Below are 27,422 nucleotides of genomic sequence, written 5' to 3' on the forward strand. Positions count from 1 at the left end.
GGTCGATGAGTATTATGGTATGAGTCACATTCACCTGCGCTTCCATGGGACATGTGACAGTAATCGAATACATCATGACAACTGTGGACTCCATGAACGTTATTGCGGATGACCTGCATCTGCTCATGCATGATGTCTTCCCCGATGGCGATGGCATCTTCTAGCAGAGATGTAAGAAGGCCAGACAGAATCTAGCGCTTTGAGGAGCACGGTAGTGAACTCATAGCGTCGCCCTGGTCACTAGCTTCGCATCATGTGAACCCGATGGAGTACATCTGGGGCGTATTGACTCCAGCTTCGCCTCAACGAAGTGTGACGGACGGACAAAGTACAGTTAAACATAAATATGATTTTCTCTTGCCTCAAATGCTACTGACGATATGAACAAACACTGTTACGTTGTGCACAGTCTATTGTCCGTGGCCCTCGCAAATTCTACAAGAACCAAGGGACACAAGGTCATTCATTAAGTAAAATAATAATCATCATCACTCTGATCTGAAGCGTGCCAGTTGTTACCTCTGCTTGTCGTTCCGTGCCTCGCAAAGATGTCGTAGTACACTCGATTCCAGAAATAGTTGGTTTGATTCTTGGTACTGGAAGAAAACTTCCCCACCATTATTTGGCTGGAAATATGAGGAGAGGAGATGGCGGCAGTAACTGATCACCGAACTTTGCATCGATCCCCATGGTTATATTGTCCGCAGCCTCTCATGGGGCTATGGTATAAGGGGAGTTCATGAAGTGATTTACAGGGTATTATGGCAGGCCAAGTAACATTTACTGAATGCTGCACTACACTGGAAAGTGACGCAGGTACAGGACACCATTTTTCAACATAGATCTAAGTCTCTCTGAACAATGATCGGAACGATCTACCAGTTGGTTCATCCCTCGACGATAGAAATCCATTCCTTCTTCACGGAGTCACTTAAGAACCTCTCTGTGTACGTCCGCATCGTGGGAAAATGTGCGATTTTTGCGAATCAGTTCCTCGACTGTCTGGACACTGCCGTCTGTGTGGTCGATATCGATGGCCTTCCTTCCCGATCAGCCTCGGCCTCGTAAGTGCGGCCTTTGGTGAAATTGTTGATAGCATTTCACTGTGGTTGGACGGGAAATTGCATTTGGTACACACAACGCCACAATTTCACGATAAATCTATGCGTAATTTGGACGTTTTGCCAAAAAAGAATCGTAATGTCCCGCGTACTTGAACTATGGAGTAAGATTACAGATATTGCGCCGTTTCACCAGCACACTGTGATTTACCTGTTCTCTGCACCGCAGTAGAACTGTGTCTGCAGGAAACCCAGAACATGCACACTTCTGACAATGCACTACTCTTTTTCCGCAATGGCTTTAGCGTGGGGCGACATGTGTAGCTCAAAATCCGATGTCCGCTCGTTTATAGCATTGTTAAGGGCGGTCACTGCGTGCCAGTGGGTTGCTATTTCCGGTGGCGCTACGCAAGGGCAGTAGCCTATGTGCAGATTCTCAGTTATCAACGACACAAACTTGACAGTGTAACTTGACACATTCTCATCACAGTCACCTACACGCAACATGTACGCTGTTTTTCCTTTTTTATTTATTAACTTTTTATTTGTGACCAGGTATGATCCATTTAGTCGGCTTCTGGTACATGACATGCTACAAATTAGAATGAGTAACACTTATTTTAGTAAATAAGAGACATACTGAATCACACGCACACACACACACACACACACACACACAGAGAGAGAGAGAGAGAGAGAGAGATATTCGGATTTAGGTTGTGATATGTTCGATAAGCCTGCCATCATTGGCGATGATGTGACGCAGACGAATAGCGAAATTCTGCATGAGCCGCTGAAGTGTCGGAACATCGATGCTGTCGATGACCTCCTGAATGACTGTTTTCAGCTCAGCAATGGTTTTGGCGTTATTGCTGTGCACCTTGTGTTCAATATACCTCCACAAAAAAGGAGTCGTATGTGTTGAGGTCGGAGAATATGGCGGCCAATCGACGTCCATGCCAGTGGCGTCTGGGGACCTCAGAGCCAGAATGCTGTCCCCAAAGTGCTCTCCCTTCGATGGGGTCGAGCTCCGTCTTGCATGAACCACATCGTGACGAAATCAGCCTCACTTTGGATAATGGGGATGAAACCATCTTCCAAAACCTTCGTGTATCGTTCAGTAGTCACCGTGCCATTAAGGAATGTTGCACAGATTTTTCCGTCACTGGACATTGTGCACCACACAGTCGCCCGTTGAGGGTGAAGATATTTTTCGATCAAGAAATGCGGATCCTCAGTCCCCCAAATGCGCCAATTTTGCTTGTTGGCGAACCCATTCAAGTAAAAGTGGTCTTCGTCAGAAAACCAAACAACAATGCGCATACTAATTCCCATCATGCCTGGCGGCCAACCGTGCAGTTTGAACGTCTTTACGCAAACCGTTCAAAAGTTACGACGATTTTATTTCATATAGTTCAATATCTGACACCTTGTGCATTGGTTGTAAACATAGTCATTAAATCATAGTGCGTTCCGTCGTTAAAAAGTTATGTACACACATCAAAAAAGTTTTGCATCACCTCGGTTCTGAGAGTTCTGTAACCTGTACAAAAAACTGGAGTGGAGATCAACATAAACATCATTTCCGCCCTTTTCATTGGTCATAAAAACCACACATTGCATGTTGTACCCCACCACACAGCGAGACCTTCAGAGGTGATGGTCCAGATTGCTGTACACACCTCTAATACCCAGTAGCTCGTCCTCTTGCATTGATGCATGCCTGTATTCGTCGTGGCATATTACCCACAAGTTCATCAAGGCACTATTGGTACCGATTGTCCCACTCCTCAACGGCGATTCGGCGTAGATCCCTCAAAGTGGTTTGTGGGTCACCTCGTCCATAAACAGCCCATTTCAATCTATCCCAGGCATATTAGACAGGTTTCATGTCTGGAGATCATGCTGGCCACTCTAGTCGAGTGACGTCGTTATCCTGAAGGAAGTCATTCACAAGATGTGCACGTTGGGGGCGCGAATTGTGGTACATGAAGACGAATTCCTCGCCAATAAGGTTGCTCTATCCGTCGGAGGATGGCATTCACGTATCATACAGCCGTACGGCGCCTTACATGACCACCAGCGGCATACGTCGGCCCCACATAATGACACCCCAAAACAGCAGGGAACCTCCACCTTGGTTTACTCGCTGGACAGTGTGTCTAAGGCGTTTAGACTGACCGGGTTGCTTGTAAACACGTCTCCGACGATTGTCTGGTTGAAGGCATATGCGACACTCATCGGTGAAGAGAACGTGATGCCAATCCTGAGTGGTCCATTCGGCATGTTGTTAGGCCCATCTGTATCGCGCTGCATGGTGTCGTGGTTGCAAAGATGGATCTCGCCATGGACGTCGGGAGTGAAGTTGCGCATAATGCAGCCTATTGCGCACATTTTGAGTCGTAACACGACCTCCTGTGGCTGCAAGAAAAGCATTATTCAACCTGGTGGCGTTGCTGTCAGGATTCCTCCGAGCCATAATCCGCAGGTAGCGGTCATCCACTGCAGTTGTAGCCCTTGGGCGGCCTGAGCGACAGTTCCATATCCAAACAACATCGCTTTGGTTCACTCTGAGACGCCTGGACACTTCCCTTGTTAAGAGACCTTCTTGCACTCGAACCGCGTTATTGACCGTCTAGGCATGGTTGATCTACAGACAACGCGAGCCGTGTACCTCCTTCCTGGTGGAATGACTGGAACTGATCGGCTGTAGGCCCCCTCCGTCTAACAGGCGCTGCTCAAGCTTGGTTGTTTACATCTTTGGGCGGGTTTGGTGACATCTCTGAACAGTCAAAAGGACTGTGTCTGTGATACAATATCCACAATCAACGTCTATCATCAGACGTTCTGGGAACCGGTGTGACGCAAAACTTTTTTTTGATGTGTGTAGATGTTTATATAGCGGCACGTAATTCGTTGAAGCAGTATCTTAATCTGGTGTAAAATTGTGACGACGTAATATACTTAGCGAAGTAAAGGTGCCAACCATCGCGAAGGAAGAGAACCTATGCAATTAGGCGGCTGAGTGTGCTCAAGGGGTCTCTGAGCCAACAATGCCACAAGACCTCTACTTTTTCCGTTTATTAAATCTTGAATACATCCCGCCCAGCACTACTTCTTCTTAGGTCTTCAACCATCAGGATGGTTAGCAGTAATTAGACATCCAATTCTCTCTTCGGCCTCCCTCTTGAGAACTGTATGCGTGGGGCAGCTGGTATCCTCCATGATCTGCCTGATGTATTCTAGTCTCGGTCTGCCTCCTGTATTTTTCCCTTCTACTGTTCCTTCAATGATACTTTTAATGATACCATCTTGTCTCGGAAGATGGCTATCCAGGTCTCCCTCCTGCGTCCGATTACCTTCAGGAGACAAGACTTCTCTTTCCCCACTCTGTGGAGCATCTCTTCGTTTGATGTCTTTTCTATCCAGAAAATCTTGAGCATTGTGCGGTAGCGCCACATGTCGAAGGCTAATGTTTTACGTTTTTCTGCTTCTCAGAGCGTCCACTACTTCCATTAAACTATTTTCCCCTTGTTGCCGTACATTCTGCAATCTTTAAAAACACCGAGGTGAGTGTTGTTGACTGCAAAGAGCTCTAACTTGTGATACAGGAATGAGCGCAAGATACGGATTGAATCTGAAGACAGACAACATTTCGTTTCGTACAGCGGTTAACTAGAATTCGGGTTTTACACAGTTTCACATTTCAGACTCATAACACAAAAACACGTAGAATACTACTGCAACAATTCAATGAGATTGACTGCAACTTTGTATTTTTCTAAAATGCTTTTTTGATGACCGAAGTGGAATACAGACACAAAGCCAGCAAGGGCGAGCGCCCGTCATACGCAGATTCAGGAATAACGACTATCGCCTGAAAAGAACAAGAAGAATGGGAACCGTTCCAAAAGCCACCAGAAAGCAAAGACATGAACTCAACAAGCGGACTCTGTTTGCACAACGACACAGATGCATATTTAACTTTCTGCTGGCTACGAGATCGTTGTTTCTCATCAGGATTCCAGTACATCAACAAGGAAACCATGAAGTGTTTAGATGTTAGTGTTTATCGACCTGTCTAGGTCGACTGAATGTACATTCGGTTTGAGACTTCTCTTCGACAGTTCCGGCAAGAGATACGTGAAATATCGTCCTATATTCTGGAAAAGAGTAGGGGGAATAAAAGCACGAAGAATCCAGTAGTACAGTCTGTCCCAAGGAATATGGCCTCATTAGACTTCATTCCATTCAACAGATACTGTAATTCTTTCACATTTTCATTGAGGGTAGCAATGTCTTTGGCGAATCTTGTCGGGGATATTCTGATTTCAAATTTTAATGCCACTCTGAATCTTTCTTTTATTTCCTTCATTGCTTGGGGAGAGACTGTATTCCTGTCTTATATTCTTTTTAATTCGAGCACTTTGTTCTTGAGCTTTGATTCTTATTGTTCCCTCTTCTTTTATGCATGTGTTGTATATTACACGTCTTACAGATCGAATTATTGTGGGCAGCATGTAGCTGAATGATTTCCTCATGCTGTCAAAAAATAACGATTGTTCCCAGAAATATGCGTTTTTATTTACATTCTTGAAAAGTTTACCTTCTGTGAAATCAGGAAGGTTATAGTTTAGGGTATGCAAGAGAAAAAACATTACTTTAGATAATGAGGAACTCTTGTAAATATTTTTTTTCTTTTTCTTAATTTTATTTTAAAATGTCTGATCATTACTATAAATGTATTTTTGTAAACTGGAATAAAAATTGGAAAAGAGGGAGGGGGTGGGGTACAGCTTAAGACATTAATAGGATGCTGGAAAAAATACGGAACATAATGAAAAATAAGCCTAAAGTTTGATCAGACAAATTTTGACAACAATAAAGACTAATGTGGTGATAAACGGAAACGTTATTCAGGAAGTCAATAAATGTAGATTTTTGGGATCTCTCATAACAAAGAGTTGCTCCTGTACTGAGGCATAAGAAGAGAGGTACAACTTAAAAAAAAAGCACCACAATTACTTTAAGCAAATTTTTAAAGAAAATGAAACTGTCACTACCGACAAAAGTAAAAATGCCTGAAACCTTGATCTTTCCCATGTGGACAATGAGAAAAGTGTATTACAAGACGATCGTTTCTTTCGAAATATGGGTTTGGACAATGATCCTGAGAATTTCAAGGGCTGAAATAGTAAAAATAAAATAAACAATGTGTTTGGAGGCCAACAAACTGCAGATGAAAATTATGGTCTATGGTATTTCGGGGCGTATCGCGAGAGTTGAAAACGAACTAGTAAAAGTTGCAATGTTGCGAAGAACTGAAAGAAGGGGAACGAATGAGAATTTGGATAGAGAACTGAAGACCCAAGCAACATCTACGAGTGCAGAGAGGGCCATCGTTTGTATTACCAAGAGTCTGAGATGATTTGATATAGCAATGAAAAATGAAAAGATCGTATGGAATTGTTGGCCGAGAGGTCCCATTCAGGTTCGGCCGCTAAGGCAAGTCTTATTTCAGTCGGCGCCACATTGGGCGACCTATCGCCGATGACGAGAATGAAATGATGATGAGGACAACACAACACCCAGTCCACGAGTGGAGAAAATCTCCAACCCGGCCGGGAATCGAAACCGGGTCCAGTGCATGGGAGGCTAACACGCCACCAACCAGCTAAGCAGGCGAACGATAGATCGATAACACGAGAGGTATTCGGAAAGTAAGGTCCGATTAGGCGCGGAACGGAAACCACTGTGAAAATTCGATAGAACTTTGCACAGATGTATTGGGCAGTGTCTTTATTGTGCCTGTCGATCGTTTCATGTCGGTATTTTCAGTTCAGAGCGGAAACTGATCATGTAGAAATGCCTGAAACAACAATGTCTCCCGCCAAGTAAGTGGCTCTGGTGAGAGATTTCGCCTGAAGCTATGCGGTCCACACAACACAAATGTCATCGTTTCTTTCTTCAAGACAGTTTTCAGCTGCATTCTGTAGGGGCAATGAAGACGCTCCTGCAGATTTTTCCATGCGAAGTGTTTGATACCCACAATGCAGCCCTTAGTTGGCTCCCTCTGTTGTTCATCTCTGCTCACATGACCCACTGGCTACGATGATAACAGTTGGCAAAAACAACGAAATGTGGACAAATGTAGAGAATTGGCGGAAGCACAAGCGGCTACTTTCTGTGACGAGGGTACTGGAAAGTTTGTACAACGCCACGACAAATGTCTCAGTCGGAGCGACGACTGTTTAATGAGGTAGCTGGAAGGTGTGGCTAACTGTTGCGTAGAAAAAATTTTTGGTATGGTTTTCATTTCGCGACCGATCAGACCTTACTTTCCGAACAGCCTTCTAAATATAAGAAATTTCCGTAGCTGCAAGCGTATGCTTAAATCAAAGAGTTGAATGTATAAATAAGCATATCTGTAACGGGAGTTTGCGAAGTCGAGGGTGTGTATCGATAATGGGAGTTTGGCTTGCGGGCGTAGTGTTATGTCTCAGTAATCGCACTGCAATCCAACAGGTAGCCAAATTTAATGTCACTCTTAAGTTTCTGATTTTGAGCTCTCTATTGTCATAGTAAACGAGTGTTTTGTTTGGATTTAGGGAAGAATAGAGGGTCGAAAGGTGAATTAGATCAATTTTATTGGTCATGTCTCGTTGCAGACTTAAATCATGTGTTAACTATCAGATTTAAATAACATAACATAGAAGAGGTGTTTAGGCCAAAGTCTACTAACACGGTCAATTTCTACTTTTAAAAATAGGTAGAACAACCGACTTTGTTACACAATCCATCCTAACTAGTTGACAAATTCTTGCGATTTCAAGATAATTTTGTGGCGCTGCATACATATATAATGAAGTTTATTAAGTCGTTGGCGATCACTAGCAATAAATAAGTTTTAATGAATAGGGAAACGTGACTATTGTTCTTGTGGCTCACTGGCTGTTTGATGATCATATCGTGTCAAAACTATGGATTTCGGCGGGGTTTTATTTGTGTGATAGGATGAAGAGCTACTTAGAAATTAATGTTTGCGCTTTTTACATGCGGTTACCAGTTGACAATGGACGTTTTTCGCTACCTGGCCATGATTTGAAATAAAGTCTAGAATAGAGTCATGATGATTTTAAATTCTGAAGAATCTTCTTCAGTGCTAGTACTACAACTGCTGCAATTACAGTGTTTAACTTTTCTGTCTTTTCGCCAATAAACACCTTTGTCATGGGTATTCCCCTTTGATCTGTCCTCTCTACTTCTAATTGCGACACTCTGTATTGTGCCGCCACTTGGCATGAGCTTTCGTGCTATTATTAACAATTCTAATTTTCAGAACTGGGAAAAACCTTTGACAAACTTGTGAAACCAGTAACTCTTCCTGCAGCCCTGTCGGAGTACTGGGAACCTATGTAATGCCAACTGTGACCATCATAGAGACAACTGAGCTCGTCAGCTTAATATTGCCGAGAAACGGAGCATGCGGTTCTACATCTACATCTACATCTATATCTAAAGGGATACTCAGCAAATCACACATAAGCGTCTGGCGGACGGTTCATAAAACCACCTTCATTATAATTCTCTGTTATTCCGCTCTCGCACAGCGCGCGGAAAAAACTGTTTCCGTGCGAGCTCTGATTGCCCTTATGTTATTGTGATGATCGTTTCTCCCTTTATGTGGGTCGGTATTAGTGAAATATTTTCACATTCCGAGTAGAAATTTTGTGACTGAAATTTCGTGAGGAGATCCCACCCCAACGAAAAACGCCTTTGTTTTAATAATGTCCACCCCAAATCCTGTAGCATGTCTGTGACACTCTCTCCCCTGTTTCTCGATAATACGAAACGTGCTGTTGTTCTGTGAACTTTCTCGATGCACTCCGTTAATCATATCTGGTAAGGACCCCAGGAGATATAAGGACGGACAAGCGGGTGTAGGCAGTCTCTTTAGTAGAACTGTTGCATCTTCTAAGTCTTCTGCCAACAAAACGCAGTATTCGGTTCACCTTCCCCTCAACATTTTCTGAGTGTTCTTTCCAATTTAAGTTGTTCGTAATTGTAATTCATTGGTATTTAGTTGAATTTACGGTCTTTAGATTTGACTGATTTATTGTGTAACCGCAGTGTAACGGATTCCTTTTAGCACTCATATGGATGACCTCACACTTTTCATTATTTAGGGTCAACTGCCAAGTTTCACACCATTCCAATATCTTTTCTAAATCGCCCTCCAAAAACAACTAGAAATTGCTCATGTTCACGTCAGGTTAGGTTAGGTTAGTGTTGTTTAACGTCCCGTCGACAACGAGGTCATTAGAGACGGAGCGCAAGCTCGGGTTAGGGAAGGATGGGGAAGGGAATCGGCCGTGCCCTTTCAAAGGAACCATCCCGGCATTTGCCTGAAACGATTTAGGGAAATCACGGAAAACCTAAATCAGGATGGCTGGAGATGGGATTGAACCGTCGTCCTCCCGAATGCGAGTCCAGTGTATGTTCACGTCAGTGAAACAGCAAATATACAGGGTGTGCCATGATTGTTACGACAAAATTTGAGTGGTTGTAGAGAGTGTCTTGTGGAAAAAAAAAGAGGGTAGGAATCCGAGTCGGGAAACGTCATACAGCGACGGGACAGAGCGTCCATTTTATAGGCACCGGCATGTCAATAGGCCACCCCTTCAGCAGAAAACGTGACTTTGTACAAAGACGGACTGAGTGCGGACCGTCTGTCGATATTGTTTGTTAGTGATCGTGACCGATTTCCTCATTGCCAGTGGAGAAGATGGAGCTACCTGCTCCGTAAATGGGCCTAGTCTCCTATTTATGCTATGCTCTGTTGCCACGGTGGATGACGGTTTCGGACCCGGATTTCCATCTACAGTGTACTCCCCTCCTGTATACCGAAAAAAGTTGTAGATTTTAGAGGGTTTCAGAGAAAAATAAACTGCGGATGGAAATCTATGTCCGAAATCGTCATCCGCCAACAGAGTATCGCATTCATAGAAGGCAAGATCTTTCTACGCAGCAGCTAGCTACACCTTCTTCCACTGGCGATCGTGGCAACCAGTCGCGATCACTGAATAGCAAACAACGTTGCGAGACGTACCGCCTGAGGTCCGCATTTTCTGCCGAAAGGGTGGCAAGTGCTGGCGCCTATAACTTCGACGCTCTGTAGCGTCGATGAATGACGTTTCTGAACACGGGTTTCTATCCTCGATTTGTTTCTCAAGACAACCTCCACAACCCCTTCAAGTTTGTCGCAACGTTTGTGGGACACCCTGTATGCATAATGGGTATGAGTTAGTATGTAAAGCGGAATCTTAAAAACCTTTGCATTTACATATTGAAGAAAATTTAAAGTGGAAGAAGCACGTGTCGGAAACTCTCAAACACTCAGTTCAGCCCCTTTTACAATTTATTGGAAGCGTAAGTCTTGTAGAGAACAAAATCAGAAAAATGATATCCTTTTCTGGAATACCAGTACATAATCTTAAAGACGTATAATTTCTATTGCACAAACGTATGCCATAAGAATAATATGTGATGCTCATCCACGATCGTATTCTAGATGATCCTGTAAGGCATTGGGTAATTTAACTACTCAGTCGCAGTAAATATTTTCTATCACGAAGTTTGTTGTAAATATTCCATTGGAATTCAGAACGGATAATGACGTCCAAAATTACTAAAGTAAAGAAACGAAAGAAGTTCATTACAAAATTTTACTTTTTCTTACAAAGTGGTGGATAACGCTGTTCTGAAAATCTTTGAACACTTGCCCTGAGACACTAAATAACTGACAGAAAGCTGAGTGCTAGAAAGCAATGCTGTATTTGAAATTTAACAACGAAAGTTCATTCTGGGCAACCCTTACTGTTCCACTGAAGATTCTTTCACTTATTAGTTTATTTAGTTCAAAACCATAAAGAACTTACTTCTATTACTAAACAAAATATTTTTTCTGTTGTGTGAACTTGTCTGTAAATGTTCAGCACTCGATCGTGTTAATAAAGTTAAAGACCTATAAATTGACTCATTGCAGTTCATAACGATTTATCGAAAAACTGACCCAAGGAACATGTAACTGACCAACTAATTACACTAGTTTTCCGGAAGACGTGGCCGATAGTATCGTTACGGACTGTGATCGCTAAGTGTCATTTCATACATTTCTGTGAAATGACAGACAATTTAGACGTATGAGAAAAAAGATTGATCCGATAACCTAGTGGACCTTCAACAATGATTTCCCTTCCTCGCTCCCCCCGTCCTCTCCTCCCCAAAAAGTCACAAACTGTTCACTTTCATGTCAGTGAAAAAGAACTAGTTCCGCTTGATATGTATTAAATGACAGGCCATTTAAAAATATGGAAAAGAAGATTGGACCTAATATTGAACCTCGTGAAACTCGACTAAAGATTTAGAAACTGTTCATGCTTGTATTAATGACACAATGTTCCACTAAAAAGCTGAGGCTCCCCACAGCGTTGCACTTGGTGTACGATTGTAGAAGGCTACAGGCTGGAGGACTCACGCTTGCAGCGCCCGCGGTGCAGCAGCGTGACGTTGTCGCCCTTGCAGGCGGCCTGCTCGAGCAGGCAGAGCGTGTGGTAGGTGTTGTTGTCGGAGCCGCAGACGGAGCCGCCGCCCTGCGCCCGGCTGCGCTCGCACTGCCGCAGCTGCGCCTCGCACCGCTCCACCACCAGCTGAGACTCCTGCAACACGGCGCAGTCACGTACCGTCATACTGATGGAAATCTAGAAACACTGTCGACATACACCTGCTTAATAGCTTGTTTGTCCTTCTTTTGGAAAGAAATACACTACTTGCCACTGAAATTGCTACACCAAGAAGAAATGCAGATGATAAACTAGTATTCATTGGACAAATATATTATACTAGAACTGACATTTGATTACATTTTCACGCAATTTGGGTGCATACATCCTGAGAAATCAGTACCCAGAACAACCACCTCTGGCCGTAATAACGGCCTTGTACGCCTGGACATTGAATCAAACAGAGCTTGGATGGCGTGTACAGGTACACTTGTCCATTCAGCTTCAACACGATACCACAGTTCATCAAGAGTAGTGACTGGCGTATTGTGACGAGCCAGTTGCTCGGCCACCATTGACCAGACGTTTTCAGTTGGTGAGAGATCTGGAGAATGTGCTGGACAGGGCAGCAGTCGAACATTTTCTGTATCCAGAAAGGCCCGTACAGGACCTGTAACATTCGGTCGTGCGTTATTCTGCTGAAATGTAGGGTTTCGCAGGGACCGAATGAAGGGTAGAGCTACGGTCGCAGGCACGAATCCTGCCTCGGGCATGGATGTATGTGATGTCCTTAGGTTAGTTAGGTTTAATTAGTTCTAAGTTCTATGGGACTAATGACCTTAGAAGTTAAGTCCCATAGTGCTCAGAGCCATTTGAGCCATTTTTTTGAAGGGTAGAGCCACGGGTCGTAACACATCTGAAATGTAACGTCCACTGTTCAGAGTGCCGTCAATGCGAGAAACAGGTGACCGAGACGTGAAACCAATGGCACCCCATACCATCACGCCGCCAGTATGGCGATGACGAATACACGCTTTCAATGTGCGTTCATCGCGATGTCGCCAAACACGGATACGACCGTCATGATGCTGTAAGCAGAACCGGGATTCATGCGAAAAAATGACGTTTTGCACTCTGTGCAGCCAGGTTCGTCGTTGAGTACACCATCGCAGGCGCTCCTGTCTGTGATGCAGCGTCAAGGGTAACCGCAGCCATAGTCCCCTAGCTGATAGTCCATGCTGCTGCAAACGTCGCCGAACTGTTCGTGCAGATGGTTGTTGTCTTGCAAACGTCCCCATCTGTTGACTCAGGGATAAAGGCGTGGCTGCACGATCCGTTACAGCCATGCGGATAAGGTGCCTCATGTCAGCACGTTGTGTGAATGCTCTGAAAAGCTAATCATTTGCACATTACAGCATCTTCTTCCTGTCGGTTAAATTTCGCGTCTGTAGCACGTCATCTGCGTGGTGTAGGAATTTTAATGGCCAATAGTGTACATTACGAATTCTGCGCATCAGGGATCCGACATTTTGTTGGTAGGTTTGTGGAGGTACGTGGCATTAGATGTCTACCCACAGGTCATGTAATTCGCGTAAATAACGGGCCGTTGATTTGTGTACGCTGTGATGGCGCCCGATAGCGACCCAGATGGGTTCCACATGATTTACACAGGCGAATGAGGTAACCGAGACATCAAAATGAGTCACTAGAGTGCTCCTCAAACCACTGAAGCCACTTCTTGCTTCTAGACTCGAACAGTTATGCTGCCGAAAGATGACACTGTCGTCGGGAAAGACATCAAGCATGAAGGGATGCAGGTGGTTCGCAGCTGCCAGTGTGTCTTCGATTACAAAACAGGTACCATACAAGAGTAGGAGAATGTCGCCCATAGCATAGTACTCGTACTGCTCCCACCAGCATGTCCTTGGCGCGCTGCACGTTTCGGGCCGCCGTTCACCTCGATGATGGCGTTTGTAGAGACGACCAGTGTTCACGTGCCCACTGCAATCGTAGTTGACGTCGTAGGGTCAACGTGTGAACACACAGGGGTGGTCTGCTGCGGAGCTCCCTGCTAAACAATGTACGATGAATGGTATGCTTCGAAACACTCGCGCGTACACCAGCATTGTGCTTTTCCGGCAGAGATGCCACAAATCATCATCTATCCTACTTTACAGAGCAGACAAGGCTCCGCACCCCACGATCTGTGAAGAGTCGTGGACTTCTAACCATTTAGGGCGTAGTGCTAGTTTCACTCTTCTTCTATTTCTTTCCGGAGATGCGCACGACAGTAGCACGTGGGCATTCAACCAGCTTTATCGCTGATACTCGTTCACAGGCTCTGCGTAATAATAAACTGCGCTTTGTCAAAGTCGCTTATAAAATGCATTTCCCCATTTGCAGCCCATACCTCCGTTGACATTCTTTTGTTACTGCGTCACGTGCCCGCTAGTCATTATGCGGCATTCAAAGTCGAGCCGGGCAGTGGCCATAATGTTTAGGCTTATCAGTGTATAAAGTAAACGCAAAATACAAACAAAATCTATTCGTATTCTGAGCAATCTGCTGTACATCCCAGTACTAATTTGGCAACGTTATACACAAAGTTGTTCTGTGTAGATTGCATTTTATTTGTTCTAATTAAGCGTTTCAGCAGATTACCGCCAACATGACAATAACTTACATAATAAATACTACATAGAACTTACATAATAAATACTACGTATTAGGTCAAGTAATACATAACTGGACTGAATAAGTGCGTACTCAGTATACGTAGTGTGTTCGACCAGGTACTGTTTGACTTAATACGTTGTACTTCTAAACAATCTGCGTGGTGTCTGTTTGTTCTATATCGTGTCTCCCTACCACTTTCGCGCAACGACACTCTGAGCGTGTTTTTAGGGAATTGACTAGTTTGAACCTGGGACCTGTTGCTGGTAAGGAGACGTCAGACCACACATGACATGTAGAATTCAGAAGAGTTCAGTGAGACTAGCGATGATATATTCAAATACTTAATGATTTCAGCGTCAGCTCTACTGCACTCCCTGTAAAGGAATCTTAATACTAACTAAATTTAGTGGAAGGAGTTCAAGGCTTTCCTATTTTTAGTTAGCTGGTAAAATAACGTCGAAAAAGCAGTTAAGTTTACCATTGGAAATTTTATTCTACTCACAAAACATCGTTTATAAATTGCACTATTGATAAAAGGAAATGTTTTAATACAGGATGGTAAAAACCAACTGCGTTCAACAAAAATGTGAACGAATATTCCCTGAATGGGTTTCCAAGTTCTACAATGGATCGAAGGATGACCTATGCCATATCACGTCTATAATCTAGGTTTAAATTAAGTTTCACAAGAGAGAAAACTATCAAAATGGTCTACAGTGACCCTCAATTATCTTTAATTACTTATCTAATTTGTCGTAAATTACAGTGGCTGATGTGGCTTCTCAATAACTATATAACAGAAAAATCATCGAGTTTCAGATTTTTACTTCAAGTGGCAAATGTGAACACCATGAGCTTTAATTGACGATCGACACTAGTATTACGTAAAAAGGGGATGTAACAGATGAGACTTCTGCAGTTCTGAGTGAAGCCTTATGCGCTCAAAAATGCGGCATCGCGTGCGTTCATTACCTTGTCGGTGTTCGACAGGGGGCGGCGGCCGGCGCAGCTCCGTCCAGCTCGCCCTCTCGAAAGCAACTCTTTCCTAACTTCTCATTACTACAATTTACCGAAGTTGGTTTAAAAAAAACTATCTGGCTGTGTTTTCATCTGACCAATCAGGGTCTCAATGTTAACCTTAAGCTCCGCCTACAAAAATTCTGTCTATCCAATGAGAAACGTTATACTTTTCGTGGTGGGGCAATGTTTTTAAAGTTTGCAACGTAACAGAGATGCGAAAAAGTCTCACGCTAAAACTTGCAGCTGGTGTGGTCCTTTTAGCGTTATCGTAAGATCTATACTGTTCTTCTGGAGGGCTCTATCTTTTAACATGGGCTAGGGGGTGGTCCTGATGTAACAGAGACGCTAAAAAGTCTCACGCTAAAACTTGCGGGTGGTGTGGCCCTTTTTGTGTTATCGTAAGATCTACACTGTTCTTCTGGAGGGCTCTAGCTTTTAACATGGGCTGGGGGGTGCTCCTAACGTAACAGAGACGCGAAAAAGTCTCACGCTAAAAACTTGCAGGTGGTGTGGTCGTAGCGGTTAGCTGGCAACGTGGGTGTCCGTCCCTTATCGTAGGGCCTTCTCGCTTAACACGGTTCTGCTCTCGGCTTCTGTTCTCGTTTCTCCCCTCGGAACTGCGTCTGTCTCACGGTGGGAAGGTATGACATGCATTTAGGCATTCTTGTGTTAGTCTGTGGTATTCCATTTGGTCACTCGTTACTCGTATTACTTTGGTTAATTTAATGTCACGATTTATTTGGAGCTATGTGACATACTACTGGATTTGCTTATCATGTCAGGGTTTTCATGGAAGGTGTTGGATTTGCCTGACACCTTACATACTGAATCTTTAAGTTACTGATCCGATGATAGTTTATATGGGTATTGACGCTCTGAGGATTTCCGGGAGAGGACCCAAATAGAAAGACTGGATTCCAGAGGTTTTCTCTTCAGCAAAATTCACCGTTCGATAAAAATAAAAACTTTTCTTTATTGCATAAGTAACGAGTGCCAGCAGCTGACAAGAGCAACTGATTAATTAAAAATTAAAGGGCGCGCTAAAAGGATCCAAAGCTGACAACAAGGAAAAAATTTAAACCACACAATATTATTCTATAAAATTAACAAGAAACAAGATAAATAATCTTCTAATAATGGAGCAACATGTCTCCAAAGAGGTTAAAATAGATAGTATAATACTCACGAAATTACTGCCTTTATCAGGGCACTGATACGAACAGCATTTACTTCAACAATTTCTTAAGTACTCAGTATTACTTCACGCAATAAATGTCTTTCTAAAAAACAAAACGAGTACTTATTTAGAGAAAATTCAAAGAGACTCTAAGAATAATTAACTGGCACGAACATGCCAATAAGAGAAATAAGTTTAAAAACATTCAATATTAAAAGTTTACTTTTAAAGAAACTGATAATTTGAACCACTTCTTTCTTTGGTACGCTATAACACGAGACAGATCAAAATCTCACAAGATTCCAAATATAACTATTAGATCAAATCTCAAAACAAGCTAGCAAAAAGCGTACACAGTGATTTTTGACAATAAACTTGAGCTGTCTACCAGATCCGCACAGTGAGAGAGGCAGGCTCTATGTGCTCACTGAAAACCTCTTGCCACTGTTAAACACTCCGCTTAGCATTTCCGACGTGTATGTTGCCTTTTTCGAAAACCAGGAAGCCGGTGGAACCGACCGAACGCTTCGGAGGGACCCGAGCTTGCTCCCGCGACTGGAAGGGCCCAGCTGAACTTAAAACCTTATACAGGTTGTCCCATTTATCTTGACCACCCTAAATAACTGTTTGCCCAGATACAAACTACAAAATTTTTCAAGCAAATGTTCTTTAGCCGTCTGAGGGACATCAATCAGCATGATTTCCTTCGTTATAGGTTTGTTTTTTACAAAGATATGAACAGCGGTATGACTTCTTTAAATGGCACCCTGTATATTTTATTCGGTAATTGATTTCCTCTCCTAAAGACCTGTTCAAAAATGTATCAGCGTACCATTCAGTGAAACACAACGTTATTAATTACATAATACAATAGTGTCTTTGAACCCGGGACCACGAACTCATCCACTTGTCGGAGTTGTCAGAAAACAAATGAAAAACAAGTAAAAACATAACACAAAATTGACTTTGACTCTCATGTACCATTGCCCAGGAGTAGAACATTCAAAGGTGCTCAAAGTGGTGACCCTGGACACCGAAACACTGGGCACTTGTTGACTGAAAGAATTATTCACTGCTTCCAGTGTTGCCTGCTGAAGAGAATTACAAGCAAGCACGATACGTTCCTGCATGTCCTCTGAAGTTGTTGGAATATCGCGATAGACAACGTCTGTAATGCATTCCCAAAGAAAAAAGTCTAGAGTATTTATATCAGGAGACCTAGCAGGCCAAGTAACTGTTCCTCCTCGACCAATCCATCTGGCAGGATACCTTCGGTTCAGAACACGACGTGCACGCAAGGCATTATGTGCTGGACATCCATCGTGTTGATACCACATAAGCATTCTGGTTCTTAGCGGCACTTCATCCAGAAGAGGAGGAAGAATTCGTCTGAGGTAGATGGCATACGCTGTGCCGTTTAGACTACCATTTATGAAATAAGGGCCAATAATTGTAGCACCAAGCATCCAACACCAGACGTTAACTCTCCATTGACGCTGATGTTTAACCTGTCTAAGCCATCGTGGGCTGTCGCTGGACCTATAATGCATGTTCCTTGTATTTACCTGTCCTTTGTTTGAGAAGGAACATTCATCGGTAAATAGAACATTGGAGAAGTAGTTCGGGTTGGCGAGGATTTGCTGCTGTGCTCACTGACAGAACTGTACACGATTCAGGAAATCATTCCCATGCAATTCTTGATGTAGATGTACATCGTAAGGATGGAACCGGTGACGTGTAAGAATACGATGCACACTGGTTTTAGGAATGCCAATCTCGTGTTGAAGCTGTCACGTGCTGACATGTGGATTCATAGCAACGGATAGCGAGAACAGTGACTTCAGCAGCTTCGTCTGTGAGAGTGCTACGATGATTGCATTGTCGTGGGTTGAAACTTCCCGTTTCCTGAAGCGTTGCAATAAGACGAGAAAACATCGGTCGGGAAGGTGGGTTCTCGTCAGGATATCGCTCTCCGTACAGTTGGGCTGCCTGCGTAGTATTACGCCTACCTTCAACAACAACAACAACAACAAGGAAAGAAACATTATGTCGATGCAGTTTGTACGAAGGACAGCTTTTACTGTATGCCTACTCTACACAACAGTATTTAAAAGTCCTGAAGTACTGTACTAAATATACCCGCACATAAGAAAACAGTACTGCAATTACTTCTCTGCTAACATACATTCCCCACAGATGAGTAGCATTTCTACCTTCTCTTCGTTGATGTACATTCTACGCATACAACTCTTCTACTGATGATGGTTGACGGAATGTCGGGTGTGCATTCTACTTGTGTTTACATTTGTCCTGTGTCAACGACAGCACGTGGGTGTGTTCCATTACCCCGAGTACCTACACTAAGCGTCAACGTCAGTGTTGTGTTATGTAATTAATAACGCTGTGTTTCAGTGAATGGCACACTGTGATACATATTTGAATAGCTCTTTAGTAGAGGAAATGAATTACCAAATAAAAAATACAGGGTGCCATTTAAAAGAGTCATACCGCTGTTCACACCTTTGTAAAAAACAAAGCTACAACGAAGGCAATCATGCTGATTGATGTCCCCCTGATGGCTGAAGAACATTTGCTTGAAACACTTTTTAATTTCCATCTGGACAAACAGCTATTTAGGGTGGTCAAGATAAATGGGACACCCTGTATAAAAGGTAACGTCCTGACTGATTAACTAACTGACTAACCCATCATCGCTCAGCCCACCAAGGATAGGAACTTGAAATTGCGGACAGTGTGGATCTTATACCGTAGGCGTCGTTTAAGAAGCGATTTTTCGAAATTCGAATCCTAAGTGGGCGAAATAGGTGACGAAATTTTTTTTGAAAAATGTCGCTAATGAAGCAGTTTTGAAGCCATACCTACGAAAATTGGCATTTGGTTTCTCGGTCAGAAATAAAGAAATACGTGTCTCAGCGTTTTTGGAAATTTAACCCAAACAGGATGAAATAGTAGGTGAAAGATTTTCTTAATAATATATCATTATTAAAGAACTTATGAAGGTATTCTTAAAGCTACATCTGTGAACATTGGTTACAAATAAAAGAAATATGTAGGATGAAATTTTTACTCTACAGCGGAGTGTGCGCTGATACGAAACTTCCTGGCAGATTAAAACTGTGTGCCGGACCGAGACTCGAACTCGGGACCTATGGCCCAGAAAGGCAAAGGTCCCGAGTTCGAGTCTCGGTCCGGCACACGGTTTTAATCTGCCAGGAGGTTTCAAAAGAAGTGTGTGTTTCAGTGTTTTTGGAAATTGAATCCCAAACGGAGTGAAATAGTGGATGACTGTTACATGAAAATATTTTATTGTGAAAGTATTTTAAAGCTAAAGCTATGAAAATTTAAATTTAACTTCTCAGTTAGAAAAAAAAGGGTGTTTCATTGCTTTTAGAAATTCAATGCCTGGGGGGTGAAACGAGGGATGAAAGTTTTTATGGAAATATTTCAATATGCAAGCATTTTTGAAGCTACATCACGACAATTTGTATTTCTGTTTCGTAAATTCAGCACCAAAGGGGGTGAAATAGTGGTGAAACGTTTTATGAAAATAATTCATTGTCAAAGCATTTCCAAAGTCAAATCTTTGAAAAGTAGTGTTTGGTTTCTCGGTTAGAGATGAAAGAAAGCGTGTTTTGCTGTTTTTGGATATTCAGCACCTAAGGGAGTCGCCCAGCCCAAACCCCTATGCCCAGAAACTTGAAGTTTGGAGAAGGTGTGGCTCTTATACTGTAGACATCGTTTAAGAGGGGACTGTCGAAAATTCCACTCCTAAGGCGGTGAAATAAGGGATGAAAACCTTTTTCAAAATATGTCGCTATTAAAGGAATTTTGAAGCTAGCACTACGAAAACTGGTATTTGCTTGCTCAATTAGAAAATAAAAAATACGTGTTTCAGCATTTTTGGGAATTCAGCCACTAAGGGGATAAAATAGTGGGTGAAGTTTTTTAAAAATAAATAATTACTGAAGAACTACTAAATGATTTTTAAGGCTACATCTATGACAATTGGTATTTGACTTCGCGGTTAGAAATAAAGTACGCGTTTCAGTTTTCTGGAAATACAGCCCCTAAGGAAGTGCAACAGGGCATTTAAATCTTTAAGTAAATATTTCGTTGCATTAAAAAGATTTTAAATCTAAATTTACAAAAATTCGTATCTCACTTCTCCGTTAGACATAAACAAATACTTGTTAGGGGATGAAAGTTGCTATGGAAGTTGCAAATTCTGGACTGTAGCTACCAGAACCGCTTTTTGGTCAGAAATACATTCGGAAAAAAACCGTGCTTATATAGCTTTAATTAGTATGAAAAGCTTGGATGATGTTGCAGTTTGCGAACAACATAAAAATTCGATTAAATAAAAACAAAACAAAAAAATCTCTGCAGGATGTACAGTGTACGCAAGCGAAGCAGCGCGCACTAAGCTAGGACAAATATGACAGGCACACCTGAGTTACAGAAAATCTTGTTACGAGTAGTTAAAATACAAATACCAGATCTTCACATGACCCAAATAGAGCGGAAAACATGGCACTGAACCACAGCCTGGGTTGAATTAAGTTAAATAAGTCTTCGTGCTTAATATTTACATTTTAGACTGTCAAAGTCGTAAATTATCGGCCGAAATGCAATCCATGATATGTGATGGATGACAGAAGAGTTAAGGTGCGTGAGATTGCTGGTGCTGTGGGCATCTCGAATGAACTGGTACATAATATTTTGCATGAACATTTGGACATGAGAAAGCTATTTGCAAGATAGGTTCCGCGATTGCTCAAGCTTGGCCAAAAACGGAATCGTGTGAAGTGTTGCAAGCATTGTTTGCCGCTGTTCAGAAAGAGGACTTTAAGCATCGTTTCGTCACCGTGGATGAAACGTGGATACATTACTATACTCCTGAGACCAAACAACAATCTAAACAATGGGTTACCAAGGGAGAATCTGCACCAAAAAAGGCGAAGACCAGACCTTCGGCCGGAAAGGTTATGGCGACTGTCTTTTTTGATTCACAAGGGATAATCCTCATCGAGTATCTAGAAAAGGGTAGAATTATTGCAGGTGCGTATTATTCATCGTTATTGGACCGTTTGAAAACCGAGCTGCAAGAAAAACGCCGGAGATTGGACCCCAAAAAAGTACTTTTCCATCACGACAATGCACCAGCACACATCTCAGCAGTTGTGGTCGCAAAATCAATGCAAATAGGATTCCAACTCGTTTCACATCCTCCCTATTCTACAGACTTGGCTCCCTCGAACTACTATTTGTCCCCAATTTGAGGAAATGGTTGGCGGGACAAAGATTTTATTCAAACGAGGAGGTGACTGCAGCAACAAATAGCTGTTTTGCAGACTTGGACAGTTCCTATTATTGGGAAGGGATCAACAAATTAGAACAGCGTTGGACGAGGTGTATAAGTCTAGAAGGAGACTATGTCGAAAAATAAAAAAGGTTTACCCCAAACACATAAGTACTTTTTATTTTCTCACGTAATTTTCAAACGCCCCTCGTACTCCCCGCCTCCTTTTATTCTGGCGGTTGCGCCTCTCGTGACATTCAACTGTCAATCTTGCATTACATATATGTACTTTTGATCAAGTAGTGTATCTTGTGGGACTAGGAATACTGGAAGAACGCTATGGCTGAGAAATGACATAAGTGACAACCTATGAGGTTCGTACTTGACTGATTAGCGGTAACCATGGAACACCTGCGAAAACGCAATGAGACTTGGACTCGGCTCCTCCTTAACGCAAGTCCAGTATGTTACCCGATCCGACCTCGTTCTGCGCTCGGTGCATCTCAGTGCTATGTTCTGACCACATTACTATCTTCCATTCGATTGGTAAGGACGGTAGAATACATATTAAAACCCATTCTCACGAAATTATTGTGTATAGTTCCCAAAAAATAAAGTAAGGACACCATTTGTCCTAGTAATGTGTAATTTTTATCTACTCCAAGGACATCTTTAAATTTACGTAACTTTGGGACGATATTAGCTACTGGCTTATTAACAATTCGTCTTTAAAAGAGAAAGCACCGCGAGTATTGCAGTTTGTCGCCGTTAAATTTATTGCAACATCGTATCATTGAACTGTGCCAAAAATTGGTGTCAGATTTTGCCTTCGTAAGTGTACGTAAACGAGCAGCATGGAAAAGAAGCTAGTCGGAACACTATTCATCTGTGTAGAGAATATCCAAGGGTTGTTTGGCAGTCATACATAGACATTTCCACCATAAAAGAATTGGCAAGATGCGAGTAGGGCTCATATTATTAATTATAATTACTAATGTAATTAATTATTATTATTAATTATGTATATAAACAGCTCATCCATCCTGAGAATTGAGAATATCGACAATTTTTGCGTGTTATCGTCCTTCATGCTGGCAAGATATCGGTTCCCAGGAATTCCAAGACTTTCAAGAATGCTTTAATTTTAAGTTTGAAATCGGATAACAAACGACAAAAGAAATATTTTTATGGGTGATACAATTACAAGTTAACAATCTCTGATTTTTTTCTTTAACTTGTACTGTGCAACCTTGCTTCTTGCCAAATGTCATGATTTTGGGTCAACGGGAAGTAGCCAATACGTTTTGATGAGTCAGTATAGGAGTATCAAAATATGTGCCATAAATGGCCGTATCTTTTGACTGCACTAACTTAGAAGCTTAATATTATTAGACCATCAAAGGACCATAGACCTTAGTACGTGACATACAGGTCAACTTGATATGTGTAATAGTTCCTGAGAAAACGGGGTTTAGGGAGCAGACATACAGCCGGATAACAAATGAAAAAATATTTTTTCATGTGACTTAATTACAGATCAACAATTTCTGATTTTTTTTCCCTTTTTTATACTGTGAAGCCAAGGTTCTTGGCAGATTTCATGATTCTAGGCCAAAGGGAAGTACTGTATAGGTTTTGATGAGTGAGTTTGTATCAAAACATGTGACATAAATGGCTACATCTTTTGACTGCATTGACTTAGAAGTTTCAGTTTTTTGCATCGGCAACAGAATATAGACTTTTCAATTTAGTACAAATTTCAAATTGATACGTCTGCCCTTCCTTGAGAAAAGTGTTTTGAATTCAATCAGACAGACAAAGAAGTGATCCTATAAGCGTGCCTTTTGTACCGGGCTTCGTTTGTACGACTAAGGTACGGAATCCTAAAAACCAACTAGTCAGGCGTATTCACTTATAATTCTGTTCACTGCCTCTCGCAGTAGCTTAGAGCCTCACTCTAACACATTATTTGTTGTGTACACGACGGTGAATCTATTTTGAGTGTTTTTTTAATTTTATACTTTTTTCTGTTTTCAAATTTTCTTATTTTGAAACATGCTGTGCTCCGTTCCTTGACAAAACAACTTACGTTGTAAAAATGCGATGATAAAAGAAGTCTAGTAGTTGATACGCGACATGACTAACACGTTTCATACACAGGAATGGAACGCACTGTGCGTAGCGGGGCAACGTTGATCTTACTCTGAGCTGCGGTTGCTGCCCGTTGAGTTCCCAAACTGTCATCGTTGCTCGCTTTTACTACCCGATGTATTTATTGCGGACGGGAATCCTGTTCGCAGAGCACGCAGAGTATTTTTGGATCGCGTTCTGTAATATTCCGTCACCAGCCACGCGAACTCGGAGAGCTTTCCTACTTGGAGTCGTGGATGCAATGCACAGACGGAACTGATGCTACCGACCTGGTAGTAGAATAATTTCTTTACAGCTGCGACTCCCAGAAAGAACAGCCCAAATTAATCCAAACCGGGAGACGTGTGGGACAGGAAACCAGCCGTGCAGAGACATGGTGCACAACAGCGACTTCGCTTGGGTAGCCAAGAACGTAAGAATTATATCAATCTCAGTCGAGGAAGTCACCAAATAAAATGGAAACGTGAATCAAATGCCAAGTTAACTCGTCGACTCAAACGGTGTCATATCAGCGTGTTCTAACGATACAGAATTCTCCGATATGGATCATGATGGGTTAGATGTTTGAATCCGTCGGAGAATCTGAAAATGGGTATTGTGCAAAATGCAGATGCAGTGAACGAGGAAAAAATGGTATGGGAAAAGGCTTAGATTACTTGCACATTATGGAAAGCTTCCAGGAGAAGCTAAATTGATGTGGAAGGAACTGCAGAAAGAACAAATTGTAGGACTCGGCAGAGATTGGAACATGTAAAACAAATCATTACATTGCTCTGGGCAGTATAACAATTAGCCATATAAAGGGATACAGGTTTTTTTGTCTAATGTATCGTCATTTACTCTTCCTGTGGTATACCCAACTCAGTCAGAGGAACTGCCGGATTGGTTCTTTCTAATGGACCGAGATTCTCACTGCACCTTTCCTTGCCCATTTTAATGCTTTTAAAATATATATTTTTTACTGAGTGCGTATCAGTAATATTAATATGATAATTACTATTTCTGTTATTGTTATTGTGTTCAGTACCTTTTCCATTCTGGCGTTTTACAATGGAGGCACTGAGAACCACAAGGGCCCAAAGCACAAACACAAAGTTTTCTGAAAAATAGATGTTTATCAGAATCTATTTTGTAGGCAAACCACTAATCACACAGATTTGACTTGTTTTTTACCCAAGTCTCAACGTCCTGTATTTCATATAAAAAAATGTACCGACTTCATGCCATGAAATTTTGATTAATATTTAGTATTATTATTATTAATGTTAATCCTCTAAATTTTCATATGTAGGCTACAGGAGTAGATTTATATAATGCATTTTAACCTCAGCTGTTAATCTGTGACATTAGTCATTAGTTATGTTTGTCTGTTTGACATAAGATGTGACTGTTAGTATTCTAAGACAAATGGTTTGCACATTTCACTGGATAATTTCGATATTGTTCAGCTTCGAAGGAATATGGGAGGGCTTTAACTAATATGTTGCACCCTACATCGTGTATGATGGTTAATAACCGAAACCGGTAGATGACTAATGAGACAAATGAACAGCTGATGATTAAAATGCGTTTTATAAAATACTTTAAGGCTGTTGAACCTCACATTACGAATATGGCAATAGTGTCTTTTGTATTATTGTGTAGTTTGTAGTTAAAGTGAAACTAGGATCAGAACATAATGAACAGATACTTAAAGCACCACACATACACGATTATCACCTATCCTAACACTTCATGGTCCTCGTATCATCGTTTGCGTTAAGCACATTCTCTTGTTTGAGGTTCAGATACATGAAATCTAGTTGTTCTGTTAAGCCTATGCATTTCAAGCTTTACCTAGTAGTTGTGTTAAGTCTTTGTGTTTCAAGGTTGGTCTTTGCCTCCCAGCTACGTATTTGGGCACTAGATTTTGCAAGTTATCTACAAACTGTGGGGGAAAAACAAATCGTGGTCTCCCTCGATGTGACTTGAAGAAAATGATGGCCTCCCATGACTCCAATGAGAATATATTACCTTAAACATCATTTTATGGCAACCTGTTGAAAACATCCGCGTTAAATTACTGAACCGTGCATTGTCGCCACGAACATGAACGTTTGGTTTGGTAGTTAGATCGGTAACACTTTTAAGGGCTCCGACACCTTCAGTATCCACTTTACAGACTGTAATAATGAAGCCATGGAACATGAGGTTACGGTGGGGCAACTCGTCAATAACTTCCAGCTCTTGTGAAGAAACAGGTGAGAGTGTAACCCGTGAGCACTCCTACAGCAAAGAAAATTTCTGCTATGGTCCCATACTGAAGTGAATCTCAGAAGTCTGAACGTGATAGCAAAGCTAAAAAGTATGAAAGGGGAAATGCTAAGATTCAGTCTAGATATAGTGGTAGTCGTTGAAGCGAAATGGAAAGAAGATAAAGTTTTCTGGGCAGATGAGTTGGGTTGGGTTGTTTGGGGGAAGAGACCAAACAGCGAGGTCATCGGTCTCATCGGATTAGGGAAGGACGGGGAAGGAAGTCGGTCGTGCCCTTTCACAGGGAACCATCCCGGCATTTGCTTGAAACGATTTAGGGATATCAAGGAAAACCTAAATCAGAATGGCCGGACGTGGGTCTGAACCGTCGTACTCCCGAATGCGAGTCCAGTGTGCTAACCACATCACCACCTCGCTCGGTCTGTGCAGATCACTGTAGGGTAATACCAACAATGGAAGAAAATGGTGTAAAGGGAGTACGGTTCGTCACGAATAGGAAGGTATTGCAGAGTGTGAGTTACTGTGGAGTGATAGGGTGGTTATCATCAGAAACGACAGCAAACCAACACCGACAACGGTAGTTCAGGTACACAAGCCGACGTCGCAAGCTAAAGATGAAGACATAGAGAAAATATATCAGGATACCGAAAGCGTAATTCAGTACGTAAAGGGAGATCCAATAATCATGGGGTATTGGAATGCGGTTGTAGGGGAAGGACTAGAAGAAAGAGTTACGGGAGAATATGGGATTGATACTAGGAATGAGAGAGGAGAAATATTAACGGAGTTCTACAGTAAATTTCAGCTAGTAATAGCGAGTACTCTGTTCAAGAATCACAAGAGGAAGAGGGATACTTGGAAAAGACTGGGGGATAAGGGCAGATTTTAATTATATTACATGATGGTCAGGCAGAGATTCCGAAATCGGATACTAGGTTGTAAGACGTACCCAGGAGCAGATATAGCCTCATATCACAATTTAGTAGTGATGACGAGTAGGCTGAAGTTTAACAGACTAATAAGGAAGGATAAATGCGAAAAGAAGTGTAATACTGAAGCACTAAGGAATGAAGAGATACGCCTCAAGTTCGCTGAGGCTATAGATACTGCGATAAGAAATATCTCAGCAGGCAGCTCAGTTGAAGAGAAATGGGCATCTCTAAAAAGGGCGGTCACAGAAGTTGGAAAGAAAATCGTCGGTA

The 27,422-nt window shown here is 42.1% G+C and overlaps 1 protein-coding gene across 3 annotated transcripts in view; it reads right to left on the reverse strand.

Moving 5' to 3' along the window:
• LOC124796286 (SPARC-related modular calcium-binding protein 2) overlaps positions 1 to 27,422 on the reverse strand; it is an 814,488-nt gene that overhangs the window by 275,891 nt on the left and 511,175 nt on the right. For all 3 annotated transcript variants that reach the window (XM_047260407.1, XM_047260406.1, XM_047260405.1), the window contains exon 2: positions 11,599 to 11,779. In XM_047260407.1, the coding sequence (XP_047116363.1) occupies positions 11,599 to 11,779 (181 nt within the window). The remainder of the gene's footprint in view (positions 1 to 11,598; positions 11,780 to 27,422) is intronic.

The sequence above is a fragment of the Schistocerca piceifrons genome, chromosome 4, assembly GCF_021461385.2.
Source record: "Schistocerca piceifrons isolate TAMUIC-IGC-003096 chromosome 4, iqSchPice1.1, whole genome shotgun sequence".
Taxonomy (NCBI): Eukaryota; Metazoa; Arthropoda; class Insecta; order Orthoptera; family Acrididae; genus Schistocerca; species Schistocerca piceifrons.